This window comes from Sphaerodactylus townsendi, linkage group LG15 (assembly GCF_021028975.2).
Source record: "Sphaerodactylus townsendi isolate TG3544 linkage group LG15, MPM_Stown_v2.3, whole genome shotgun sequence".
Taxonomy (NCBI): domain Eukaryota; kingdom Metazoa; phylum Chordata; class Lepidosauria; order Squamata; family Sphaerodactylidae; genus Sphaerodactylus; species Sphaerodactylus townsendi.
In genome coordinates, this window is record NC_059439.1 from 29,171,147 (window position 1) to 29,194,713 (window position 23,567).

At 48.5% G+C, this 23,567-nt stretch overlaps 1 protein-coding gene across 1 annotated transcript; it reads right to left on the reverse strand.

Annotated features, from left to right (window-relative positions):
* Window positions 1-904: 904 nt before the first annotated feature.
* KDELR1 (KDEL endoplasmic reticulum protein retention receptor 1) lies at window positions 905-7,847 on the reverse strand. Its single transcript, XM_048517979.1, has 5 exons — window positions 7,539-7,847; window positions 5,510-5,610; window positions 3,836-3,994; window positions 2,739-2,991; window positions 905-1,654 (listed from the first exon to the last, which is right to left on the reverse strand). The coding sequence occupies exons 1-5, from the start codon at window positions 7,627-7,629 to the stop codon at window positions 1,620-1,622; spliced, it is 639 nt and encodes a 212-aa protein (XP_048373936.1). The 5' UTR covers window positions 7,630-7,847; the 3' UTR covers window positions 905-1,619.
* Window positions 7,848-23,567: the final 15,720 nt, after the last annotated feature.

Here is a 23,567-nt window from a genome sequence, read left to right on the forward strand (position 1 = left end):
GCTACAAGCCTGTGCTTTGTTACTTGGAAGCAAGACTAGATGAATTTAGTGAGATTTGTTTTCAAGAATACAAACAAGGCTGTGCCATAAAACGCTCACCAATGGATACAAAAGGCTTATACAGTCTAAAATGTGTTTTCAGTGAACTGCACCATCCATATTCCATCTCACATGGGCGACACCCACCCATGACACGATTTGTTCTGGACGGCCTTTTCAGTGTCACGTAAAAACAAACCCAAACTTGTTATTTGCGAAGACATTATGTTGCTGGGAGGAGGTGACTGAGAATCACATAATTGTGGCAGCTACAGAAGACATGTACAGTTTCGACGCAAACATTTCAAGTAAAAGACTAACAAAATTTCTGGCAGGGCATGAGCTTTTGTGAGTCACAGCTCAGTTCTTCAGAGACAGGTAGAATGTGAGTCCGTCTTTCCTTAATGCAGAGAAGGAGGAATTCATACACCTCATGGCATTGGCATGTAAGTGTCAACATCATGCATGATTAGATTAGGTGTGATATGCAGCGGGGTTATTCCAGTTGACTGGCAGTTGTGGGTTTTCTGGGCTGTGTGGCTGTGGTCTGGTGCCATTGGGTCCCTAAATTCACTCTACTTAAGGTCAGATGGACTCACATTCTAGCTGTATCTGAAGAACTGAGCTGTGACTCATGAAAGTTCATATTGTGCCAGAAATTTCATTCGTTTTTAAGATGCCACTGAGCTGTCGTTTTTCTACTGCTGCAGACAGACTATCCATCATGATCTATTTTATGTAAAAGAGGCCACAAAAGAAAGGCAGACACAGTTCTAACAGAAATCCAGATGATGACTGTATGAAAGATTAGCACGGAAAATGCAGATAGCCACACTGAACAGAGAAGCACAAAGATGTCAACACAAACAGGCAACAAAAATGTCTTTTTATTTCAACTCCCATCCCTCCCAAAAAGGCACTAATTAGTGGGGGAGGGGTAGTTTGTTTATTTCCTCATCCACTCGAAACAGAAAAATCATCAAATTATGTACAGAATTCAGAAGTGATGTTTGAAGGAGTGCATCTTTACTTGCCCCTTGACACGTGTAAAAAAAGGTGACCCCCAAAAATCACCGTCTGAAGGAACCTGTGAAATGTATAAGTGTTTCCACCCGGTTATTCAGGTAGCACTAGGCCCTTGCAAAAGGAAAAGCTCAAATGTCTTAGAAGTGTTCAGCAAAACATTCAAAACATGAATCCAAAGTGAGAATAAATGCCCAATCTGAAGAGGCCATTTTCCTTAAAAAAGAAAAGTTTCTTTTCGATGCTGGTTCATCAACAAAACAAGGGAAGTCGAGAGCAACAGAAAGGGAGGAAAAGAATGATCAAAACGAAGTTTTGAGAAATCTATACACTAAATTCATACCCCATCTCACCCCCATCAGCATAAGTCTCTTGAACAAAAGGACCATCGTTGTTTTGTCCCAAAACACACTCCCTTCGCTAAAAGTTCAGGGTCAAGAAGGGACCAACATGTGACTAACATGGTGTTTCATTTGTTTTTTTGCAAAAAATGAACTTCCTGTGACGAGACTCCTCATCCTCTCCCTCGATCAAAGGATCTCGCTGCGGTCTCAGTACTATGCTGGCAAACTCAACTTCTTGCCTTTTAGAACTAGGAAGGAGAAAGAAAAAGGATATATCAAAATCTTAGGACGGTTGATAGGAATCCTTACCCACTACTGAAATGACACTGTCTTACCAAAGGAACCTTCCAGAACAAAAATCTGTTAGCTTTATACTCTAAGCACCACAAAATATATGGCCATGTCTGAAAATTGTATCTTTCACGCTGATAAATGTACCAAATACAAACATTGTAGACTTCAAAGAAAGCAGACATATCAGACATATATTAATATAACTACATAATTTAGAGGTTGCTGCTATGCAATGGCCTCCCTGTGTCTGTGGTCTAAAGAAATCAGTTCGTTGTGCCAAATGACAGGGCTGGACATCTGTTGAGTTCTACACAAATAAGGAGGTATACTTTGGACTGTTCCAGCTACTTTATCTGAAGCTGTTTATTTTTTTATCTGAAGGAGATCACTGAACTGCTAATTAACACGTCGCCACCATACAACTAGTATTTTCCATTTTAATTTTATATACCACTTTCCCAACACAAGTATTCTCAGGGAAGTACTTACAAGATAATGAAGAGGTACATGCCCACCAAAGAGGCTGAAGTTCAACTCCTACTGTAGAGTGCCCTCTAGTGACCTTTAAATTAGATGCATTTCTCCTTCAAGATTACGTTATTGATTTTCAGCAACTCCTCGCACATACACACAAAGATTCAGAGAGAACTGAAAAAAACATTGAATCCCCAAATACTCCCCACCGGCATTTGGACTCCTACTCATCACACCTCCTAAAAAACCCCAAGAATAAGGTGACCAGATGGTCACCTTTCTGACCCGGGATGGGGAAGTGCATCATTTTGCGTGTGCGGAAGGGGCCATAACCTGTCACAGGGCGGCAAACGGCAAGCCCCAGAAGCCCGTGTGCTCCTGCGGCCGGGCACACGGGAGGCTGCCGCACTGCCTTCCACTCCCAAGGCAGTGCAGCAGCCTCCCAAAAATAGGGACAATTTGTAAAACCCGCGGGACGTGGGACAAATTGTCCAAAGGCGTGACGGTCCCGCCAAAAGCGGGACGGCTGGTCAGTCTACCCAAGAAATCCTATTTGTAAAGTACCTTTTGTAATGTAGAGGTAGAAGAAATCGCAGTAGAGCACCGTCTGCACCAAGCCAGCCACGATGGCAATGAGGTCAAAGAAGCCCTCGAACTGATAACGCCAGATCCAGTTGAATAAATACAAGGCGCGGTAGACACCCAAGGCGAAGAGATAGTGGCTTGTGATGGTTTCTGCCTCCCCCGTTTTACTAACCATGAAGAGCTGTGGCAGGATAGCTACTGACTCCAGGTAGATGGAGAAAGTCCAGAGAATCTGCAGATGAACAAAAGAGAGAACTGTTTGATTGGCAAATGTAATTCTGACAAAGAAGCAGAGTTTAGGGCCAGCTTATAACATCCCCCACAAAATGTGTCGCCGTCCCATCAACAGTCTGAATTTTTTTCACTTTCAAAGAACATTTGTAGCCGATTCTTCCAAAGTTAAGTGTGACTTATAAACTTTGAAAAACATCTCAAGGACCCAGGGGTGGCCTGAGGGATCTGTGGTTATGGCCCCTTCCGCACACACAAAATGATGCGTTTTCAAACCACTTTCACAACTGTTTGCAAGTGGATTTTGCCATTCCGCACAGCTTCAAAGAGCACTGAAAGCAGTTTGAAAGTGCATTATTCTGCATGTGCGGAATGAGTCTATGATTTTCCACTCTGCTGCTGTAAATGTAGAGGCATTTGCAGTGGCAACGGAGCATCTTCATGGGGGGGGGGGATTGTCTATGTTTCCTTGGAATCTCCCCCACCCCACTGCTGGTGGGCTTTTTGTCAGTTTAAGAAAAAGGAGCTGTTCTGCCACCGTAGTGTTATGACGCTGTAGCAATACAGTAACTGTGATATTTTTTAATGCTGGCAAAAATTCCAAAGGTGGCATGGAAGGGGGGAAACAGTAGGTGCAAGGGGGAACTGAAGAAAACTGGAACCATTGTGGTGTGTGTGTGTGGGGGGGGGGGAGTTTTAAAAACCTGCACCTTCTTGCCCACATGAGGAAGCCTGCTTTGCCTATGATCTTTCTGAAAACATCATCCCGGGGTGCAAAAGATTTTTCAGGAGTGGGACACGGAGCAGATTTGGAGCTTGGTTGCGAAAGCATAAGACTCTGTTACCTCCAGGGGAGTAAAATCATGATTCACTAGGAAGGCTAAGACTGCTGTGGGAATAACCAGAAACTCCACCCGGAAAGTATCGTGGTTGCCATCGTAGGTCGCTTTGAATTTGCTATAAATCATCCACACTGTGGCATAAGAGCACGCGATGTAAACCACCTGAAATGAGATAAAGAGGCCAGAAGGAATAACTGAGGGGCAAACTATGTACCCACATCCCCCACCCTGCTTTCTAGGTAGCTAAAGTATACCCTTCTTTACGTTTTGGGATTCTACCTCTCCCTAGGAAAGCTGACCTCAAGATTAATATTGCCCTATGCTAAAACAAGTTCGGGTTTATACCTCGTCCTTCTAGATTCAAGTATCTCTTTCATTTCCTCCCTGAAATAGTTTATGCATAACAAAGGTATTTTTCCCACAGAGGGACAAGGTTTGTCTCGCTTCCCTGTGGCTGCTGTGGCTGCTGATACACTGCAGCAGTAATGGGGCTTTCCTGTGGCAGGTTTCCCTGCCCCAGTGCCCTGGCGGGAGGCCGTTCCCTTCCACATGCCACCAGGGCTCTTTCACTTAAAAGAAAAACTGGCAATTGAATATCATTGTATTGTTGCATTCACTGTTATTATATCAAATTCTCCGATGTGAACGTTCCATTTTTTTAAAAAGTCTCTATCCCCTTTTATTGCCTTTCCCCTTACATCTCCACAACAAAAGGGGCTAGAGATTTGCTTTTTTAAAAAAATGAACACTGGGAATTCAGAGAACCTGAATGAACAGATATGTACAAAGATATAATAGTATTCAATTGCTGATGAAAGGGAAGGATCAAGAAAATACAAGTTTTCCCATCTACAAGTTTCGCTGTAATCTTTGCTGAAACTTTACAGCACAGCAGACTTGGGAAGCATTAGAGAAAAGCCAGAAAAATCCTGCAAAGTGGACAAACAAACCAGGATGCTATGGAGAAATTTGGGGGGGGGGGGACCCACTTGAACCTGGAGCAAAAAACTGATGTGAAAACAGGCCATATCTCCCCCTCCCCACTTAAGCTGATGCAGCTTTACTAATCTTGCATTAAAGATCTATTCATTCCTGTAGCTCTTTTCAGAGTAAACTAAAGTTGACTTTTAAGTGCTATCTGCAAAGGTTGCAGGGTTGTCGAACAATTGACCCTTTTAGATTTACTGCCTTGTTTTAAACATTTTATTAGCATAAGATTATGCTAACTTGCAGCTTATCCAGAATCTCTAGAAAGCCAGAAAGCCAAGTGTGATGAAGTCGTTTGTATAACTCAAGGGTTCCTTTTCTCTTCTACAAACATGTAAGCATTATTCTCTGCAAACAAGATGGCAACAAGTACCTGCACAAAATCGTTCTTAATAAAGTCAATATATTCACTAGAGCCCCAAAGAGTGATTATGAGTTAGGAAACATAATCGTTTATTTTCACTGAACAGCTAAGAAACTGAAACAAACAACATATAAAATAAGACAGTTGCCTGTATACCCTACAGCTACCAATTGTGACACAAAGTTAATTCAGGCAAAGCTTGGTGGGGAAGTGTAAGAGCTGAGGACGTGGCCTTCTTTCCCCGAGCATCTCCCTCGCTACCCTAGCGTGCGCCCTTCCTCTCTAGTCCCAAGTTAGACTCATCCAGTCCAGCATGAAGCCTGTACCTTCATAGACGTGTTGTACATGGAGATGTAGTTGGTAAATAGATCTAGGTACCGAGTAGTGAAGACAATGGCAAACAGAATTTGGCTCTTTCCAGAAATCCCTGCATAGAGAAGTAGAGGGCAGTGAAACTCACACATAGCCACAAGGGAAAGATGGGGAAATCTGTAACGGGTCTCCTCTCAGAAGGCATCCTAGAGGAATTGAATCATCCATCAACACACTGGGCGAGTGAAGAAGCAAAACATACTGAACGATTTCCCCCAAACACCCCAGAGCTGGGATATATTAATCATTAGGATTTACACAATCCACCACTAATATATCATGAGGCCAGCTTTAAGAGATAATCTACGGCCTTTCCCAGTTTTGCACAGCAGGAGGAAAGTCTCCTGTTCGGCCTGAGGGAATCTATACACAAGTTAGACTGGTAGCTTCCCTCCAGTCCACCTGGATGAGAACTGGCATCATTCAAGTGATTGTGAAGTCTAAATATCCCATCTTTCACTCTGTAGTAGACTGAGAATAGTTTTCACATCATCATTCATCCTTTATACCAATTCCCCATAACACACTTGTCCTTCAAAATTTCACAAGTTTCATCCACAAATGGACAGAATTCAACTTCCAGTTAGATTCCCATTTCAAACACTTTCTTCCCTTTTTTCCCCTTTACAAAAACCAGTGGGCACACACACACATCCATGAGTTGTGTATAAATTTATCATTTAAGGAACATTGCTATAAAAGAATACCAGAAACCAAACACCACTAGCGGGCCTCTTTTCTTTTGCTGAGGCAAGTTGAATGCATCCTACTAATAATAATAGACACAAGTTTCTTATAATTAAAAATTCTGTACCCCACTTAGTCGCAGGCTTTTGTACAGCCAGCCTCTTACCTGAAGGAAAAAAAGGGTCAGTTTCTCCACTGTTAAATGCAAAGTAAACTCCTCTCTTATTGCAATAACGCTTTTTTCATTTCCCAGTTTTGTTTAAACATGCAAGGTGATGTCACAATGAATGTTGAAAGCCGAGAATTTTTTCAAGCTGTCACCAACTTCCTAAATATGGATACCTGGTTGTTTCCAAAAGGCCGAGATCCTGCACACGCTTACCCAGGTGTACCCAAGTTTTGAGTGAGCGGGCACAGGATCAGACTGCATAAATCCCCAGTTTAAAGCAGAGGTATTTAGCGGAGAATAGGCCTTTGAAAACAATAACCAACTATGGCCCCTTCTGCAACTTTCAGTCCACTTTCACAATTGTTTGCAAGTGGAGTTTGCTATTCCCCACAGTCAAATCCAGCTGCAACATGCATTAAAAGTGGATTGAAAGTGGATTATTCTGCATGTGCGGAAGGGGCCTATGTCTGAGCATCCAGCAGCTGGGATTTTTTTTCTAAAGCAATTCAAGCCCATCGTGTCTCAACCAAAACTGTCACTGCCAACTTAAAAAAAAGAAAAAAATGCCCCATAATCAACAGCCAAGTTGGAGGAGGGAAAAGGCACCGCGGGTATAGTTGATAATCCCAATAATTTATTTGAGTCCCAGGCTGATTCCGCCTGGGCCAAAAGCAGCAGTGTGAAAAGGGGATGAAAACAGTGCAAACCCTTTTACACCGTTTTATAGTCTTTTAAACCGTTTTCACACCACTGTTTTTGGTCGAAGCGGAATCTGCACCTGAAACAAACCTTTAGGTAAATAAAAGAGCGGACTTCAGCAACTGCCGGGTTTTATTCTTTGTTAAAAAAAAACTCAGCGACTTGTTAAAAAGTTAAAGACAACTCATCACTTTGCAAAAGACAATTCAACGGAAGGGAGGGGAGAGAGAGAGAGCGAGGAGGAGGGACCAGCTTGCCAAGTCAGTTGCAAAGCGTCAATTAGTCATTTGCAGATTGGCTCAGGGGAGAGGCGACGCGTTCCTTGTACAATGTGGCCATCGTTTCTCCCAGGGAATAAAGGGCATTTCGCGTCCCAGCAGAGAGAGCTATAATGGCAGCCCCCCTGGACTCTTAGGACCCTGCCTTACCCGCGCATGATCGCGTCTTCCAGATCTTCAGCAGCAAGATGATGATGGCCAACAGATGAGAAATGTCTCCCAGGAAGCGGAATATATTCATGGTTTTGAGCAGAGCGGCTCCCTTTTAACGTCCCCCTGGGAAACCTGCAGGAAATGCGGACTATAAGGACGGTCCGGAAAGGAGGCCGGTCGGGGTGGATCTTGACTTGGGGGGATTCTTCTGGGGGGTGTTTTTTTGCACCCAAAACAAGCCGAGCACTGCGCCCGTGCGCCTGAGGAGGGTGTCTGGGAAGGAAGGCCCCGAAAAGGGGCGGGGAGAGGGGAGGTTTTCCACACCCCCGGTGGGGCCGGGTTTGCCACGGCGAAGGGAGGGGTTTATGAATGGCGAGAGCACGGGTGTGGGGGGAGCTTGGCACGGAGATGGGGGGAGGCTGCTGCTTCTGCTGGAAATAAATCATGCAACGTTTCCTGCCAAGCAAAACTCACAAGTGCGCGTAAACACTAGAGAGAGGATAGAAACGCATTGTTTTCCTTCCTATTGAAACGGGGTCGGGAGTCGTTGCAGGGGGCGGCCCTGGAGAGCCACACACGTGCCCGCCTGGGAAACGGTTAAGAGTTCCGGTTTCAGTCCTGCCTCTTTTTCTGCGTCCCCAAGAATAGGGGAAACTCAATGGGGGAGGGGCATCAGATCATTTGTTATCATGCAAAGGAAAAGAGGGGACGGGATGCGTTGCAGTGTTTCAGAGAAGAAGAGGAGGAGTTTGGATTTATACCCCCCTTTCCTGTAAGGAGACTCAAAGGGGCTTAACAGTCTCCTTTCCCTCCCCCGCCACAAACACCCTGTGAGGTGAGTGGGGCTGAGAGAGCTCCGAAGGACTGTGACTAGCCCAAGGTCACCCAGCTGGCATGTGTTGGAGCGCACAAGCTAATCTGGTTCACCAGATAAGCCTCCACAGCTTAAGTGGCAGAGTGGGTAATCAAACCTGGTTCCCTAGATTAGAGTGCACCTGCTCTGAACCACCCTGGCTCTCTTCCTGGACGTGACCGGTGGTGGAAGTGCCACCAAATTGCAGCTAACTTATGGTGACCCTATAGGGTTTTCAAGGCAAGAGACCAACAGAGGTGGCTTGCCATTGCCAGCCTCTGCATAGCAACCCTGGACTCCTTTGGTGGCCTCCCTTCCAGTTACTAATCTTCCCAGATCTAACCACTGCGGCCTAGCCTGAACCATTCAGCCCAGAGCCAGAAGACTTTAGACTAGAAGTCCCCAACGTGCCTGCCAACACTTTTTTCTCTTGCCCACCCAGTGGTTTTAGAAGATTTGATCAGCAGTGAAGATTTTTTTAAAAAAAAAACCCTTTACTTTGGCAGCAGCTATCACCACAGCACCAAGATCTTAGCTGTGCGGCTGAAACTGTGGCAACCACTTTGAAGCTGGTTTGACCTTTTGTGGCTCCGCCCACTTTCCTGCTGCAGGATAATTCTTCTTGAGTCCACGTAATCATATTTACGGGGATTCAGAGCCCCTAACACCAAAAACTGAAAGTCATTCTCAAGAGTGGCCAGCCTGACAAGTGCCCAGTCCGACCCTCTCCCCCCCAGAGGCGTATCTATGGAAAATGTAGACTGGTGCAAAATCTGAGTTTTCCACTCCCACCATATGTGTGGCTGCCCTCCCCACCATGACCAAACAACTTTTTTGCACCAGGTCTTGAAGTTAGTGTATGGACCCGGGGGGAAAGGAGGAGGGGTGTGGGGGGGGGACGATTTTCCACCCCCTGTTTGACAAAATGGCCGATGCCCAGGGACATTTGACCCCATGTCACGCCCCTGCTCTCTCCCATTTGGGGTCCTCAATAGTTGCAATTCACTTTCAGTGCAGTGTATTACACACAGGTTGTTTTTCTGTTCAGTAGTTGAAGCCCAGTGAGGCCCTTGTTACATTATATTAAATCATTTATTAAGATCTTTTTGACTACACCTTTATTTTGTCCAAAGTTATCACGGCTGTATTTGTAAATGATTCTTACATTGCAGGCATCTCTACGTTCTTGGGAGGTATACACACTGAAAATGGCACATTTGGAATCACGGAATCTCGTTCTTGGGAGGTATACACACTGAAAATGGCACATTTGCAATCCCCACAGGAATAACAGACATCATTCCAGCGTGGTGTAGTGGTTAAGAGCAGGTGGATTCTAATCTGGAGAACAGGGTTTGATTCCCCACTCCTCCACCTGAGTGGCAGGGGCTTATCTGGTGAACCAGATGTGTTTCCGCACCCCTACAATCCTGCTGGGTGACCTTGGGCCAGTCACAGTTCTCTCTGAACTCTCTCAGCCCCACCTCCCTCACAAGGTGTCTGTTGTGGGGAGAGGAAGGGAAAGGAGCTTGTGAGCCACCTTGAGACTCCTTACAGGAGAGAAAGATGGGGGTATAAATCCAAACTACTACTCCACCTCCTCCTCCTCCTCCTCCTTTTCTTCTTCTTCCAGAGTGATTCCTACACAGGAATTTCTCATGCGTAAAACAGCCTTCACATGGTGTACAACACTAGCACACATCAGCTGAAAAGAAGAATCTTTCTTCTCTTTCTCTTTCCCCCCCCCCCCCCCCCCCGCCCGCCCGCCCGCCCAATACTTGAAACATGATTTTACTCCTCTTCATCTGTCATCTCTATGTCGGGCAAAAGAGGGCACTGCAACCTCAGAATTGATGCTTCGCCGGTTCCAACCCTTCTAGTTTATTTACACTGGCATCTTCAGCTAGCATCATCCACAGGTGGGCACAGTCTCCCATCAGCTGGGCAGCATTTAGGAGAAATGTTTAAATGTAGGACAGACACTGTAAGCAAGCAGGAGCCTTGGATGTCTAGGAAACACTGGATGGTTTCTGTAATCCTCTCTTTTCCAGCACAGCAGCTATAGACCAGGCATCTGAAGCAAACGCTCTGTTAAACAGACTGCCTCCTCCAGTTCCACCTCAGGACTGGAGTGCTATTCCATAACAGGTGGCTTTCGCGTGAGGCGTTTTCCTACCGTTCTGAATTCCCGAACGGTTCAAGTTCAGAGAGCTGGGTTAATCCAGACCCTTGATTATCCGCATTTCCTTCTTCCCCGCAGCCTGCCTGCGTGCCCAGCTGACGTTTCAGCCCAAAAGAACATCTTGGAGTGTTCCTTGTGATAATTAGCCCTGTGGTTAATCAAAGCAGAAGTAGGTTTGGTCTGCATTTAGGTTAAGCTGTGTATCCTCCAGAGCAAAAGTAAATCAAGTGGAGCTTTTCCCTCGTACGCAACCTGTTAGAACACAGCTTTTTTTAAAGTGGGGGTGGAGAAACAGAGGTGGGATCCAACCAGTTCTCACCATTTCTCTAGAAGTGGTTACTAATTTTTTCTGAGTGCCGAGAAGGGGTGACTAAAGCAACCTCCCTGCCCAATAGGCACTGGAGGTGCGTGTGTGCGGCGGCGCCACTGTTTGAATCCCACAATCATCAGAACCTGTTATTAAAATTTTTGGATTCCACCACTGTGGAGAGATTTCTAATAGGGTTATTGAAAGTATCTGAGCAGATCAGAGATTCCGAAATACAGTGGAACCTCGGTTTTCGTTGGTAATCCGTCCGAAAAGAATCGATGAAAACCGAAACCGATGAAAACCGAGGCAAACTTTTCCATAGGAATCAATGTAAATCCAATTAATCCATTTTAGGCACTACAAAAAACATACCAAAAACACAATTTTTTGGTGAATAGACATAGTGTTTAATGCTGAAAACACTAACAAACAATAACACTAGGACCAGCTTCAGAGCCAGCAGACCAATGTCGCACCACAAAGCTGTCCAAAGAGGTCTGTTTCGGATGCCTCTTTAAGATTTGTCTGAAATGGGGCGAGACTTCGTCATTAAACAAGTTGCAGACGCGGCCTGCAACAGCTTTGTCCGGGTGATTTTTCTCCACAAACCCCTGCACGGTACTGCAAATCGATGAAAACCGAGACAAATTTTTCACTGAAAAAAATCGATGAAAACTGAAACCGATGAAAACCGAAGGCAATGAAAACCAAGGTTCCACTGTATAACATTTCCACTCAAAGACATTGCGGTGTGCAGTTTCGGAGATTAGCATAGAGAACGTGCCTCATCCCCCTCAGAAGCACTCTGAGAGCTGCCACATTCATACACGCCACAGAACAGTGACGGGCATTTGAAGTGTGCCTAGTAGCAACAGCTCCCAGGTTCACAGCATGGTTATTATTGGGCTGTCGGTGCTGGGAAAAGAAACTCCATCCCCTGTTCTAGTGCTTTGCAAGAGGAGTGTAGCCATGTTTAGATAGCTGAAGGGATGTCACGTTGCTGGCGAGGGAGCAAGCTTGTTTTCTGCTGCTCCAGAGACTGGGACCAGGAGTCATGGGTTCAAGGTGCAGGAAAAGAGATTCCACCTAAACATCAGGAAAAACTTCCTGACAGAAAGGGCTGTTCGACAGTGGGATGCACTGCCTCAGAGTGTGGTGGAGTCTCCTTCTTTGGAGGTTTTTAAAGAGAGGCTGGATGGCCACCTGTCGGGAGTGCTTTGATTATGTGTTCCTGCTGTGCAGGGGGTTGGACTTGATGGCCCTCAGGGTCCCTTCCAACTCTATGATTCTATGAATGAGACAAGGCACAGGGGAACCCCCCCCCCCCCAGAAGCCTCCAAATGCACTACTCACACACACATTCTTTCAAGAGATGTCACTCCTGTTGCCTGCAATGCCAAGTGATCCTCCCCCTCTATAACTCTCCCAACCCACCCACCCCCCTTGCTGCCCCAGAGGATCAGGCGCTCTGGTATCCCCCATATAACTCCACGCTCAGTGCACTAGACCACAACCTCTGGAATGGTCAGGATCCCCGCATATAACCCACAGGGTTCTTTCCCACCACTGTTCCAGAGAACACAGGAATCCTGCTTCCCAGGGCATCATAGTTATTCTGGTCTCATTCGTGCGGAGCGAAGCGCATCCGAAAAAGCAATTAAAGTGTTTAAAAAGCAGGGAGACATGAATTTTGCCAGGCGGCGACTGCCAACGGCACCCATCACAGGTGGGGGGGGGGAATTAATGAATCATTCTCTCCCTCCCCCCCTCTTCTCCACCACAGAGACCCTCATGGCCAGATGGTACCGTTTTTCCCACACATGCAGGGGCAATAAAAATAACTGGCTCATCTTTCCACGGCTAAAACATTGCAGAAACTGCAGCTGTGCTGAGCAGAGGAGGAGGAAAGGGGACAGCCTTATATTTTCAGTGGGGAAAGATTTTAGATTCTCGTGGTCCTATTTCCACCTTTGAAAGAAACACTTTTTCTCCACCACTGGTCAGAGCAGCGTACATTGGCACCCCCCATCCTCGGTTTTAACTGCACAACAATTGTGTGATGTGGTTTATGCCGGCAGAGTGCCCCAAGGTCACCTAGCAACACTTCAGCCAGCGTAGCGTAGTGGTTAAGAGCAGGTGGGTTCTAATCTGGAGAACTGGGTTTGATTCCCCACTCCTCCGCCTGAGTGGCAGAGGCTGATCTGGTTCACCAGATGTGTTTCCGCACTCCTGCTGGGTGACCTTGGGCTAGTCACAGTTCTTCAGAACTCTCTCAGTCCCACTTACCCCACAAGGTGTCTGTTGTGGGGAGAGGAAGGGAAAGGAGCTTGTCAGCCACCTTGAGTCTCCTTGCCGGAGAGAAACGTGGGGTATAAATCCAAACTCTTCTTCTCTTCTTCAAGGCAGCCCAGGGAACTGAACCTGAGTCTTTCAGATCCCAGTCCAAGATTCTAACCACTATATCATACTGCCCAGTCTGGTTTGTGAGGTGACTATGGTCTCACAAATTGGAGCACAGGAACCAAAATACGTAGGTTTTCAGGAGGAGGAACAAAAAACCCAAGCGGAGAAGTCTGGGGTTCAGGAATCTGAGAGCTTAGTGCAGCCATCACAAGCGGACTTATAGTCTTCTAAGCGTACTGACTTTCAATAGATTTAGAAGGGTGTAATTCAGCTTATGATAGCAGTATGGCTTTCTTTATTTCTCTTTTTAAACATCCCCCTCCATCTTTCTGTTACATAACAGCCAAGGCAGCTGACAAGCTGTACGTAAACAATACCAAAACAGTATAATAAAACCAAGCAGCAATTTTTAAAAAGGCAGACTTACAGGATTAAGCCGGCACAAGGTTTAAAACAGTTTCCTCGGAACGCGATGCAATTGTCTACCTTCTGGGACAGAAAGGTCTTTGAAAGATGGCGGAAGATGTGAAAGGAGGAAAGAAGGTGGACTTCTCAAGCCAAACACTCCCGGAGTCACAGAAGTGGTGGCTGAAAATCTCCCTAGAATTGCAGCTGATCAGCAGACTGCAGAGATCAGGTGCTCTGGAGAAAATGGCCACTTCGGAGGGTGGACTCTATGACAGTGATGGTGAACCTTTTTGAGACCGAGTGCCCAAACTGCAACCCAAAACCCACTTATTTATCGCAAAGTGCCAACACGGCAATTTAACCCAAATACTGAGGTTTAAGTTTAGAAAAAACGGTTGACTCCAAGGCGCGCATTACTTGGAAGTAAGCTTGGTGGTAGTCGGTGGCTTAGCTTTGAAGCAACCATGTAACGCTTTGAATGGGTGAATCACAACCCTAGGAGGGTTTAGAAGCAAGCCCCATTGCCAGCAGCCGAGCTTACTCCCAGGTAAAGGATTGCGCTTTAGTTCTTCCCATGAAAATCAGTGGGGTTTAACAGCACTTAACAGGGTTACCTGCACGTCGTGCCCAGTGGCCCAGGCCAGCCTAGATGTGTGTGTGGGGGGGGGGGGGGGGGATTTTCCACTCCCACCACATGATGACCTCTGTGCACGCGTGCCCACAGAGAGGGCTTTAAGAGCCACCTCTGGCACCCGTGCAATAGGTTTGCCACCACTGCTCTATGGCATATCCTCTTAAAATCTCTCCCTTCCCCAAACATCACCCTCCTCAGGCTCCACTCCAAAAACCTCAAGGTATTTCCAGGGGCGTACCACCCAGGGGGACATATGGGGCCAAATGTCCCCGGGGTGCAGGCCCGTGGAGGGCAGAAAATCACCCCCACCCCCTCCTCCTTCCCCTTGGGTCCATACACTGACTGACTTTTTGCACTGACCTGGTGCAAAAAAAGTTGTTTGGTCATGGTGGGGGAGGGTGGCCACCCACACCCGGGGGGGCGGGGTCGGAAAACTCAGATTTTGCACCGGGCTACATTTTCCCTAAATACACCTCTGGGTATTTTCCCTGGAGACAGTGCGTATTGGTGTGTAGACAGCGGTGTTGTTCCCACAAGCTACTTCTTACAATTTTCGTTTTCCGGCTTTTTTAATTTAGGGGAGGAAAAGATGATTAAGATGGCAGGGATTTATACACTCAAAGGTTACCCGATTAAATTGCTCGGCAGAATTCGCTTGCAAAATGTATCCTCCCCCCAACCCCAAGTAGAGGTGATGACTATTATCAGTTGTGGCTATTGCTAGACAAATGAGCGAAAGGGAAAGTCATCCGAGTCTCAGTCCGCCTACCGTCCCTTACCATCTGTCAGCAGCTGTGTCTCAGGCTGGAGTTCCCATATGGTGGTGGACAGCGCCGTCAAGTCAAAAGCCAGTAGGGCAGTGGTGGCGAACCTTTGGCACTCCAGATGTTATGGACTACAATTCCCATCAGCTCCTGCCAGCATGGCCAATTGGCAGGGGCTGATGGGAATTGTAGTCCATAACATCTGGAGTGCCAAAGGTTCGCCACCACGGCGTAGGGTTTTCAAGGCAAGAGAGGAACAGAGTTGTCTTGCTATTGCCTGCCTCTGTGTAGCAACTCTTCCTTGCTATACAAGGAAGCCTCCCATCCAAGTAGTAACTAAGGCTGACCCTGCTTTAGCTGCTGAAATCAGACAAGACTAGGTTAGCCTGGCCCATCCAGGTCAGGGCGGAGCCTCCATATAACCTCCATAAGACCCTGCTGGAGACTAATAAGAGAAGACTGCTTTCAGGCCCCGTGAACGGTCAACGGAAACATAATTTAGGTCTACTCGGTCAATGGTCTGATCCAACCAGGCAATTTTCATTCTAAGACCTGGGATGTGCTTCAGCGAGGAACATATGCACCTGGAAATGTCTAGATAATGTACGTGTGTCTCGGCAGCAATGTTCATTTTTCTCAGTGGGTATTTTTACTAGAGAAAAATGTTTTCAGCCTATTTCAGCAGTAGGTGTTTACCACAGGAGGTATGTGTTTAACGGGTAGGTGTATGCCTTCCTAAACGTACGCTAATCTACTAACCCTGCAGCGTCAGACAGTCTTGTGGGTTATTCCTTTCTGTCTCGGTAGCTGAGCCTCTACTTTACCCCCCTGATTCAATCCCTGGTATTTCCAGGTATTTAGCTGGTATTTCCAGCTAAAAAGGGTGGAACTCTCGTCACTGCGACCAGGACTCTGTGGGATGTTGTCCAGTTCCAGAGGGCCTTTCCTTGAGAGAGCTACAGTTCTACCATCTTGACTGGCCTGCCACCCCTCTTTCTCCCCTTTCAATTGAATAGGATAGGTTCTGGAAGGGTGGGAAACTCTGTTTTTAGCTTGGTTTGTCTTGATTACGTGAACACTCTCCCCTGGAAAACTTAGGAATGTTGCTAGCGCCAAAGCTTTTAAAATTCTATCTTAGGCATTGGATTTTATCTGTTATTGGGCTGAACTGTATGGTATTGTATTGTTTGTGTGTGAGAGCCGGGCCTTTGGCTGGGCTCAAATAAAAGTAAGGGGTCAAGCACCAGCTGATGTGAAAGGCACACACACACACACACCCCGGATCTTGGAGGGATGCTGCCAGTCAGAATGGACAATATTGACTTTGATGGACCAAAGATCTGACCAATTACTATTAAGCAATTTTCCTGGGCTCATGTAAAATATACACAGGATATTTGACTGCCAGCAGGAAGACTATAGAGAGTTTTAAGAGATTTGAAAGTGGCTTGAGGGATGCTTAATTTTAATCTTATCATAATCCTTTATTGCCTCTGGTCAAACAGGTATCGTAGGTTTGAAAAGAATATGAAAACCTCTAGAACCTGTTTTGCAGAGGCAACCTTACGATAAGCGAACAGCCGTCCCTCCTTTGAACTGCCACCGACTTTCTGCGTAATGAAACATTGCATTCTTCCCACGGCATCCCGGCCACCCTGCCGCATTTAACCTCTAAATCCTATCCTACTCTCCTCAGCGAGTCTGATGTAACGTTTCTCCTACGAAGGAACTCACAAGGGAAGGAACGCCTATCAAAAAAAAGTTACGTGAGAATGAAGAAAACCCACAGGGGATCTCTGGGACAGATTGGTGAGCAAATGTGAGCAGAAATCCAGTTTCCTGCTCATGAATTTTTCTTGCCATTTCGCTCGAAATTGGATTTACGACGTAAGAGGCTCTGTTCTCCGACTGCCTTCTATTAATGGATCTGACCTGCAACATTTATGTGGCTTTCTCATCCTGATGTAATTTTTCCTATGCGCCTCTTGGCCCTCCCTCCCAAAACGTTATTCCGTGGGGGGGAAACGTACATTGGGACCCTGGAGTTTGGGTTTCCTACCCTTTGGGGGTCTGTTCCGCCCTCCCTTCCGCACACCCACTCGGACAACCCAGGAGTCCTCCTTTCAGCCCCCACTTATTTCCCGAATTGAGAACAGATCTCTCTCATTAGAGGCAGCTGGAACTCTGGCGTTGGACATTTCCATTCTCTCGCATCTATTTTTTCTCCCTTTCTTCCTCGTTCCCTTGTTCCCTGCCAGCAAAAGTCGAAGGAACGTCATGAATAGAGAAGGGGTTCCTTTGTTGCTCTTGAGCTGTTCCGCTTTCCCGCTGCTGCCGCTGGAAGGGCCCTGCCAAAAAAAAACGCTCCCCCACTTCATTCCTTTCTGTTGAAACTTCCCGACCCTAATTCGTTGAATGGGCCAGAAGAAGTGGAATAGGTGGAGGAGGAGGAGGAGGAGGGAGGGACCCAGACAGCTGGAAGACAGAAGTAGCTGCCAGCATCGTGGTTGAGAACAGTGGACTCCAATCTGGAGAACTGGGTTCGATTCCCCACTCCTCCACGAGAGCGGAGGGCTTTTATCTGGTGAACTGGATGTGTTTCCCCGCTCCTACACATGAAGCCTGCTAGGTGACCATGGGCTAGTCAGAGTTCTTTCAAGAACACTCTCAGCCCCACCAACCTCTCAAAAGGCCTGTTGTGGGAAGAAGGGAAAGCACTCGAGGTCAGCCACCTTGAGTCTCCTTACGGGAGAGATTGCTATGGGAAATAGTTAACCATCTTTTCCTGTGTGAGAGCCAGCGTAGTGTAGTGGATAAGAGCAGGTGGATTCTAATCTGGAGAACCGGGTTAGATTCCCCGCTCCTCCACCTGAGTGGCAGAGGCTTATCTGGTGAACCAGAAGTGTTTCCACACTCCTACATTCCTGCTGGGTGACCTTGGGCTAGGCCCTGTCCTCTCAGAACTCTCTCAGCCCCACCTACCTCACAAGGTGTCTGTTGTGGGGAGAGGAAGGGAAAGGAGCTTTTAAGCTGCCTTGAGTCTCCCTACAGGAGAGAAAGGTGGGATATAAATCCAAACTCTTCTCTTCTTCTTCCTCCACTCCAGAGGAAGCTACCCATGCAAGAAAAAGGCTAGACGTCCTCATCCCAGCCTTGAAACAGGAAGGCCTCCTGCCACCCACCTGGGGTAAAGAACTGGTCCTCAAGCCCAGCAATGGTGCTCTGGATTTTAGGACATTATTTAATTTTATTTATATCCCGCTTTCCTCCCTGATCAGGGGCAGGGGACCCAAAGCTCTCCTCCATTAAATCCCCTCACAGCAATCAACCTGGTCACTCAGCAGGCTTCCGTAGCCGAGCCGGGGATTCAAAGCCGGTCCTCCCAAGTTTTGACACTGTAACCACTAGGCCACACCAGTCCCTTGAGAGAGTGGGGGAAGAAAGGCTTGAGATGGGGACAGCAACTGTGGGAGCTGTATATAAAGTGACTCCTCTCCCGGATTGTCCCGCTGTCCGCCCTAATCAACCATCCCAGTTTGTGCATTCAAATTTCAGAACCAAAACATGCGGTCGCTTCAATTATGACCAGTATTTAACAGGGGCGTACCGCCCTGGGGGACATACGAGGGCAAATGGCCCTGGGCTGTGGCAATTGTAGTCACATGGGGGGGGGGAATCACCCCCGCACTCCTCCTTTTCCCCAGGTCCATACACTGACTTCAAGACCTGGTGCAAAAAAATGTCGTTTGGCTGTGGTGAGGGAGGGCGGCCACCCATATGGGGGAGGTGGGACTCAGATTTTGCACCGGGCTACATTTTCCCTAGATACGCCCCTGCCCCCTCCGGCCCAAACAAAGGCATATTTTCCTGCACTGAACTACTACATTCCAAGTTACCAAACTGCAGTGGGTTGTGGATCCTGCAGCAGGCATTTGCCCCCTTTTCAAGCAGGCCGAATTGTTCCCCAGTAGCACCTGAAGCACCGATCAGAGCGGTCTGCCCTTTTTCTCTGAATCAAAATGCTAATGTCGGAGCTTTGGGCACCTCTAGCATTCAGGGCCCTGCCTCAGTTTAAGAGATCAGAACCAATCCCTCAGCTGATGAGCGCATTCTTGAACATGCACAGGTTTTAAGGAGCAAATTGCAGTCTGAGACCAAAACTGAGAAAAAGAGAAGGGACGTTTCCCTTCTGATCTGTCAATCATGAAGAATCACTCGCAAGTAAGGTACTTCCTCAGACTCAGGAGGATCAAAAGTGACAGGGCCATGAGATATTGTTTGGGGCAGGGATGGGTGGAACTGTGTGTTGCCCCATGGAGAAGACACAGGGTCCTGCGCAAGTGCCAGGGTAGACCACAAGGGGGTACAAGAGTGGTTCAGGTGGATTCCAATCTGGAGAACCGGGTTTGATTTCCCACTCCTCCACCTGAGTGACAGAGACTTATCTGGTGAACCAGATGTGCTTCCGCACTCCTACGTTCCTGCTGGGTGACCTTGGGCTAGTCACAGTCCTCTCAGAACTCTCTCAGCCCCACCTACCTCACAAGGTGTCTGCTGTGGGGAGAGGAAGGGAAAGGAGATCATAAGCCTCCTTGAGTCTCCTTACAGGAGAGAAAAGTGAGATATAAATCCAAACTACTCCTCCTCTTCTCTGCTTGTTTGAACTCACCTTAGGAAATTCTTCTACGGCTTTCCAGGTCCTGGTGCATCGTGAAGAATAGTTGAGGCAGCTCAAGTGGGTTACTGGGTGCAGAAAAATTGACCTTCAAAGTCAAGACTGCCCTGGTGGAGGAGGGTTCCATGGCACACACCATCAGCAGGAAGCAATGTTTACCACCCCAGATTTGAATGGCCAGAGATGGTGTGCCCTGGCACCTCCCCACATGGGCCATGGCTCAGATGCCTCAATTAAACACTGTACAGGACTCTAGGAGTGGTGGCATCCCCTTTTTTTCCTGTCCTCAGCTTGAATGGGTCATGCTGACTCTAGCAAGACTGGGGGAATGGGAGGTGGTTCTGCTTGTTGACACCCCGTTCCTCTCCCTTTTGAAAGGTAAAGGCAGTCCCCTGTGTAAGCACCAGCGTGGTGTAGTGGTTAAGAGCAGGTGCTCTCTAATCTGGAGAACCGGGTTTGATTCCCCGCTCTGCCACTTGAGCTGTGGAGGCTTATCTGGGGAACCAGATTAGCATGCGCACTTCCAACACATGCCAGCTGGGTGACCTTGGGCTAGTCACAGTTCTTCGGAGCTCTCTCAGTCCCACCCACCTCAGAGGGTGTTTGTTGTAAAGGGAGGGGGAAAGGAGATTGTAAGCCCCTGGGGGGGACATAAATCCAAACTCCTCCTCCTCTTCTAGTTCTTCTTCTTCTTTGTTGCCCTATGGGGTGACATTACAGCACCATATTTATTAAGCAGATTGTGTTTATGGGGTGGTTTGCCATTGCTTTCTGCAGTCATCTACACTTTGCTTCCAGCAAGTTGGGTACTTATTCTCCCAACCTTGTAAGGAAGGACGGCTGAGTCAAGAACCAGCTGGCTCCCTGAAACAACTTCCGCCGGGATCGAACTCAGGTTGTGTGCAGAGCTTGGACCGCAGTACTGCAGCTTATCACTCTGCGCCATGGAACTCCTCCCTCTTTAGGATGCCATTAAGCGGTTGGGAAACAGGCAGAGAGGTGGTCTATGGGAACAGTCTAGGGATGGCTGTATTGACCGCTCTAGTTGGCTATTGAAAGAGCCATATTTCTCCAACCGAGCCAGGGAACCAGAAAGCTTTGTTATGAGCTTCCCCTGGGATACCCCATCATGGCCCAATCAGATTCCTTGGAGCAGGGTGGGTTATACACATACACGTAAAGCACCCCCTGCCTCATGAACAGATGAAGCTGCCTTAAACTGAGCCAGACCTTTGCTCTATCAAGGTCAATACTGTCTACTCAGACTGGCTCTCCGGCAGAGATTTTCCACATCACCTTTTAACAGGAGCCGCTGGGGATTGAACCTGTGGTCTTCCGCATGCCATGAAGATGTGCTGCAAGGAGCCACAGCCCTTCCCAACTGCAATGGGCAAAGGACTGGACTTCAAGCAGGATTCTTTTAATCCGGTACAGGCAGACCTGCCCTTATTCACAGTGGCTCAAACCCTCCCTTTGAAGACCACTTCCAACGGAGACTCTTCTTCTTCTTCTTCTTCTTCTTGTCCCACTAATGCACGGAGACCTTCCTTTCTTCTTCTTCCTAGCGTTGTTTCACTTGCCGTGGTGGCAAATCTTTGGCACTCCAGATGTTATGGACTACAATTCCCAGCACCCAATTGGCCATGCTGGCAGGGGCTGATGGGAATTGTAGTCCATAACATCTGGAGTGCCAAAGGTTCGCCACCACTGAATGGAGACCTTCCTTTACAGCCCACAAAAGTCCCGATGGCCAATGGCCCCTGCAGCGCCCTCTATCCCCTCCCCAGGTGTACTACCACCACACTTTCCATGCTCACACACACTCTCTGCCCTGCTTAGCTTGCCAGCCTGGCTGCGCCTTCGGCCTTGTGATCCTTCAGGGGACTTCCCTTGCGAGTTTTGCTGGCCTTGGGCTAGCCCTTCACAGCGCCTGCCCTGCTTTGCAAATAACCTCTTTGGCCATACCGAACATCTTTTTTTCACGTCAGGGAAGAGGTTAGCCCGGTCCCCTTCCGCCCCCCCCCCCCCCAATCTCTCTCTGCAACCGGGCTTGCACGTTTGTTTTTTGCTGAGCCATGGGCATCCAGATTCACATGCATCCCCCCCCCCTCCCTTTCCAAACCTCTTCCTCTTCGGGCCTCTCATTGTCTGTATGACTACCTGGCAAGGCGGTGGGGGCAGGCAATGTGGATTTTGCAGCCGAGGCGACCAAACTTCCACCTTCTCTCTCTGCAGCAACCTCCCCCTTTTTTTTGCACGGCGGCGGGGGGGGGGGGGCTATCCCATTCCGCACCGCACCTTTCCTCCCTTCGGCCCCTTCTAGAACCGGTTCCCCAAGACGGACCGCCCCCCTCCCGGATTTCTGCGCGTGCATTGCAACCCCCCCCCCCTCCCCGGGTCTGAAAGGCACATGCCGGCTCGGCCCCCCAGCGCCCAGGACTGCAGCGCCGCGTTGCTCGGGCTCCCGCTTGCCGCCCAGCCTCTGCTGCTGTCGGCGGTGCTGCTGCTGCTGCTGCTGCTGTGGCGGGCTTGGTGCTGAATGCTAATGACCCGCCGGGGTGGGTGCGCGTGTGCGCGCGGGCAGCTCTCCCTTGCGCGCGAGGGGAAGGGAGCAGGCGACGTGGTCCGGGCTGCGTTGCATTGCAAGCAGCAAAATATAGCAGCCCCCCCCCTCCCGCACCCCCCCCCCCTCTTGCACGGTTGCACCGCCGGGTGGTTTTTAGAAAGGTGACCCGGGAAGGGGGGGTGGAGGAAACGCGGAAGAAGGGCTTTTTTTTTTTTTAAAATAGAAATAAATAACTGGGCTCTCTGGAAGCGCTGCTGCAGAGATTCCCGGGCTCCAGGCCCCGGGGAAAGGCTGCTTGCAATTGCAAGAGACTTTGCCTTGTGTGCCCCCCCCCCCCCTCTCTGTTGCAGGCGACCAGCCGCCCGCCCCGACGCCGGTTTCTGCTGTAACTTTGGGATGCAACATGTGTAACGCGGAAGCCTGCAACAACCTTGAGCGGAGACAGGCGCGGAGGGGGGAGAGAAGGCGGAGGGGGGGTCCCGAGCGGTGAATAAAGATCGGGAAGAAATTTCGGGGTGGGGGGGGAAGAGAGGGGGGGCGGGAAGATGCCGCTCCCGCGGCTGGTCGGATTCCGCGTCCCTTTGATTCCCCGCAGGAGAAGCGATTGAGAGAGAGAGAGAGAGAGAAATAGGAAAAAAAATTTTTTTTGCACGTGAAAAAAAAACCCCAAGGAGGAAAAAAATTCTCTCTTTCCAGAGGCGGAGAACAATTTTGCTGCCCTTCACATCCTGGGTCCTTCTTTCCTCGGGAGTTGTCATGAATAGGTAAGACCCGCTCTTCTTTTTAAAAGGCATTTTTGTGTGTGTGTGTGTCCCCACCCGCCCCAACCTCAAGCCGTCCGGGGTTTTGTGATGCAGGAGATCAGGCGGGGGGGTTGTGGCTTGGAATAAGGGGAGGGGGCTGTTGCTTCCTACCCGCGGCTTAAAACGTGGAAATTGGGGAGGGGGGGGGTGCGTACGGGAAGCGAAGGTCTTGCCGCCCTCCGCCCCTTGTATTGATGATACGGTGGGATTAATGCGTGGCTGACCCTGGAGGGGGGGGGGGGCAGTTTGGACCAATTTGCCCCGTGGTTTTTTTTAATGCCTTGGGGGGAGGCACACTTAGGCCGGAGTTGAGCTTTCCAAAGGGGCTGGGTTTGCAGGGGAAAAGAAGGCATCCCCCCCCCCCTCAATTTCTCCCTTCCGCCGGCGCGCGTGTGTGCGTGTGTGTGTGTGTGTGTGGCTGCGAACCC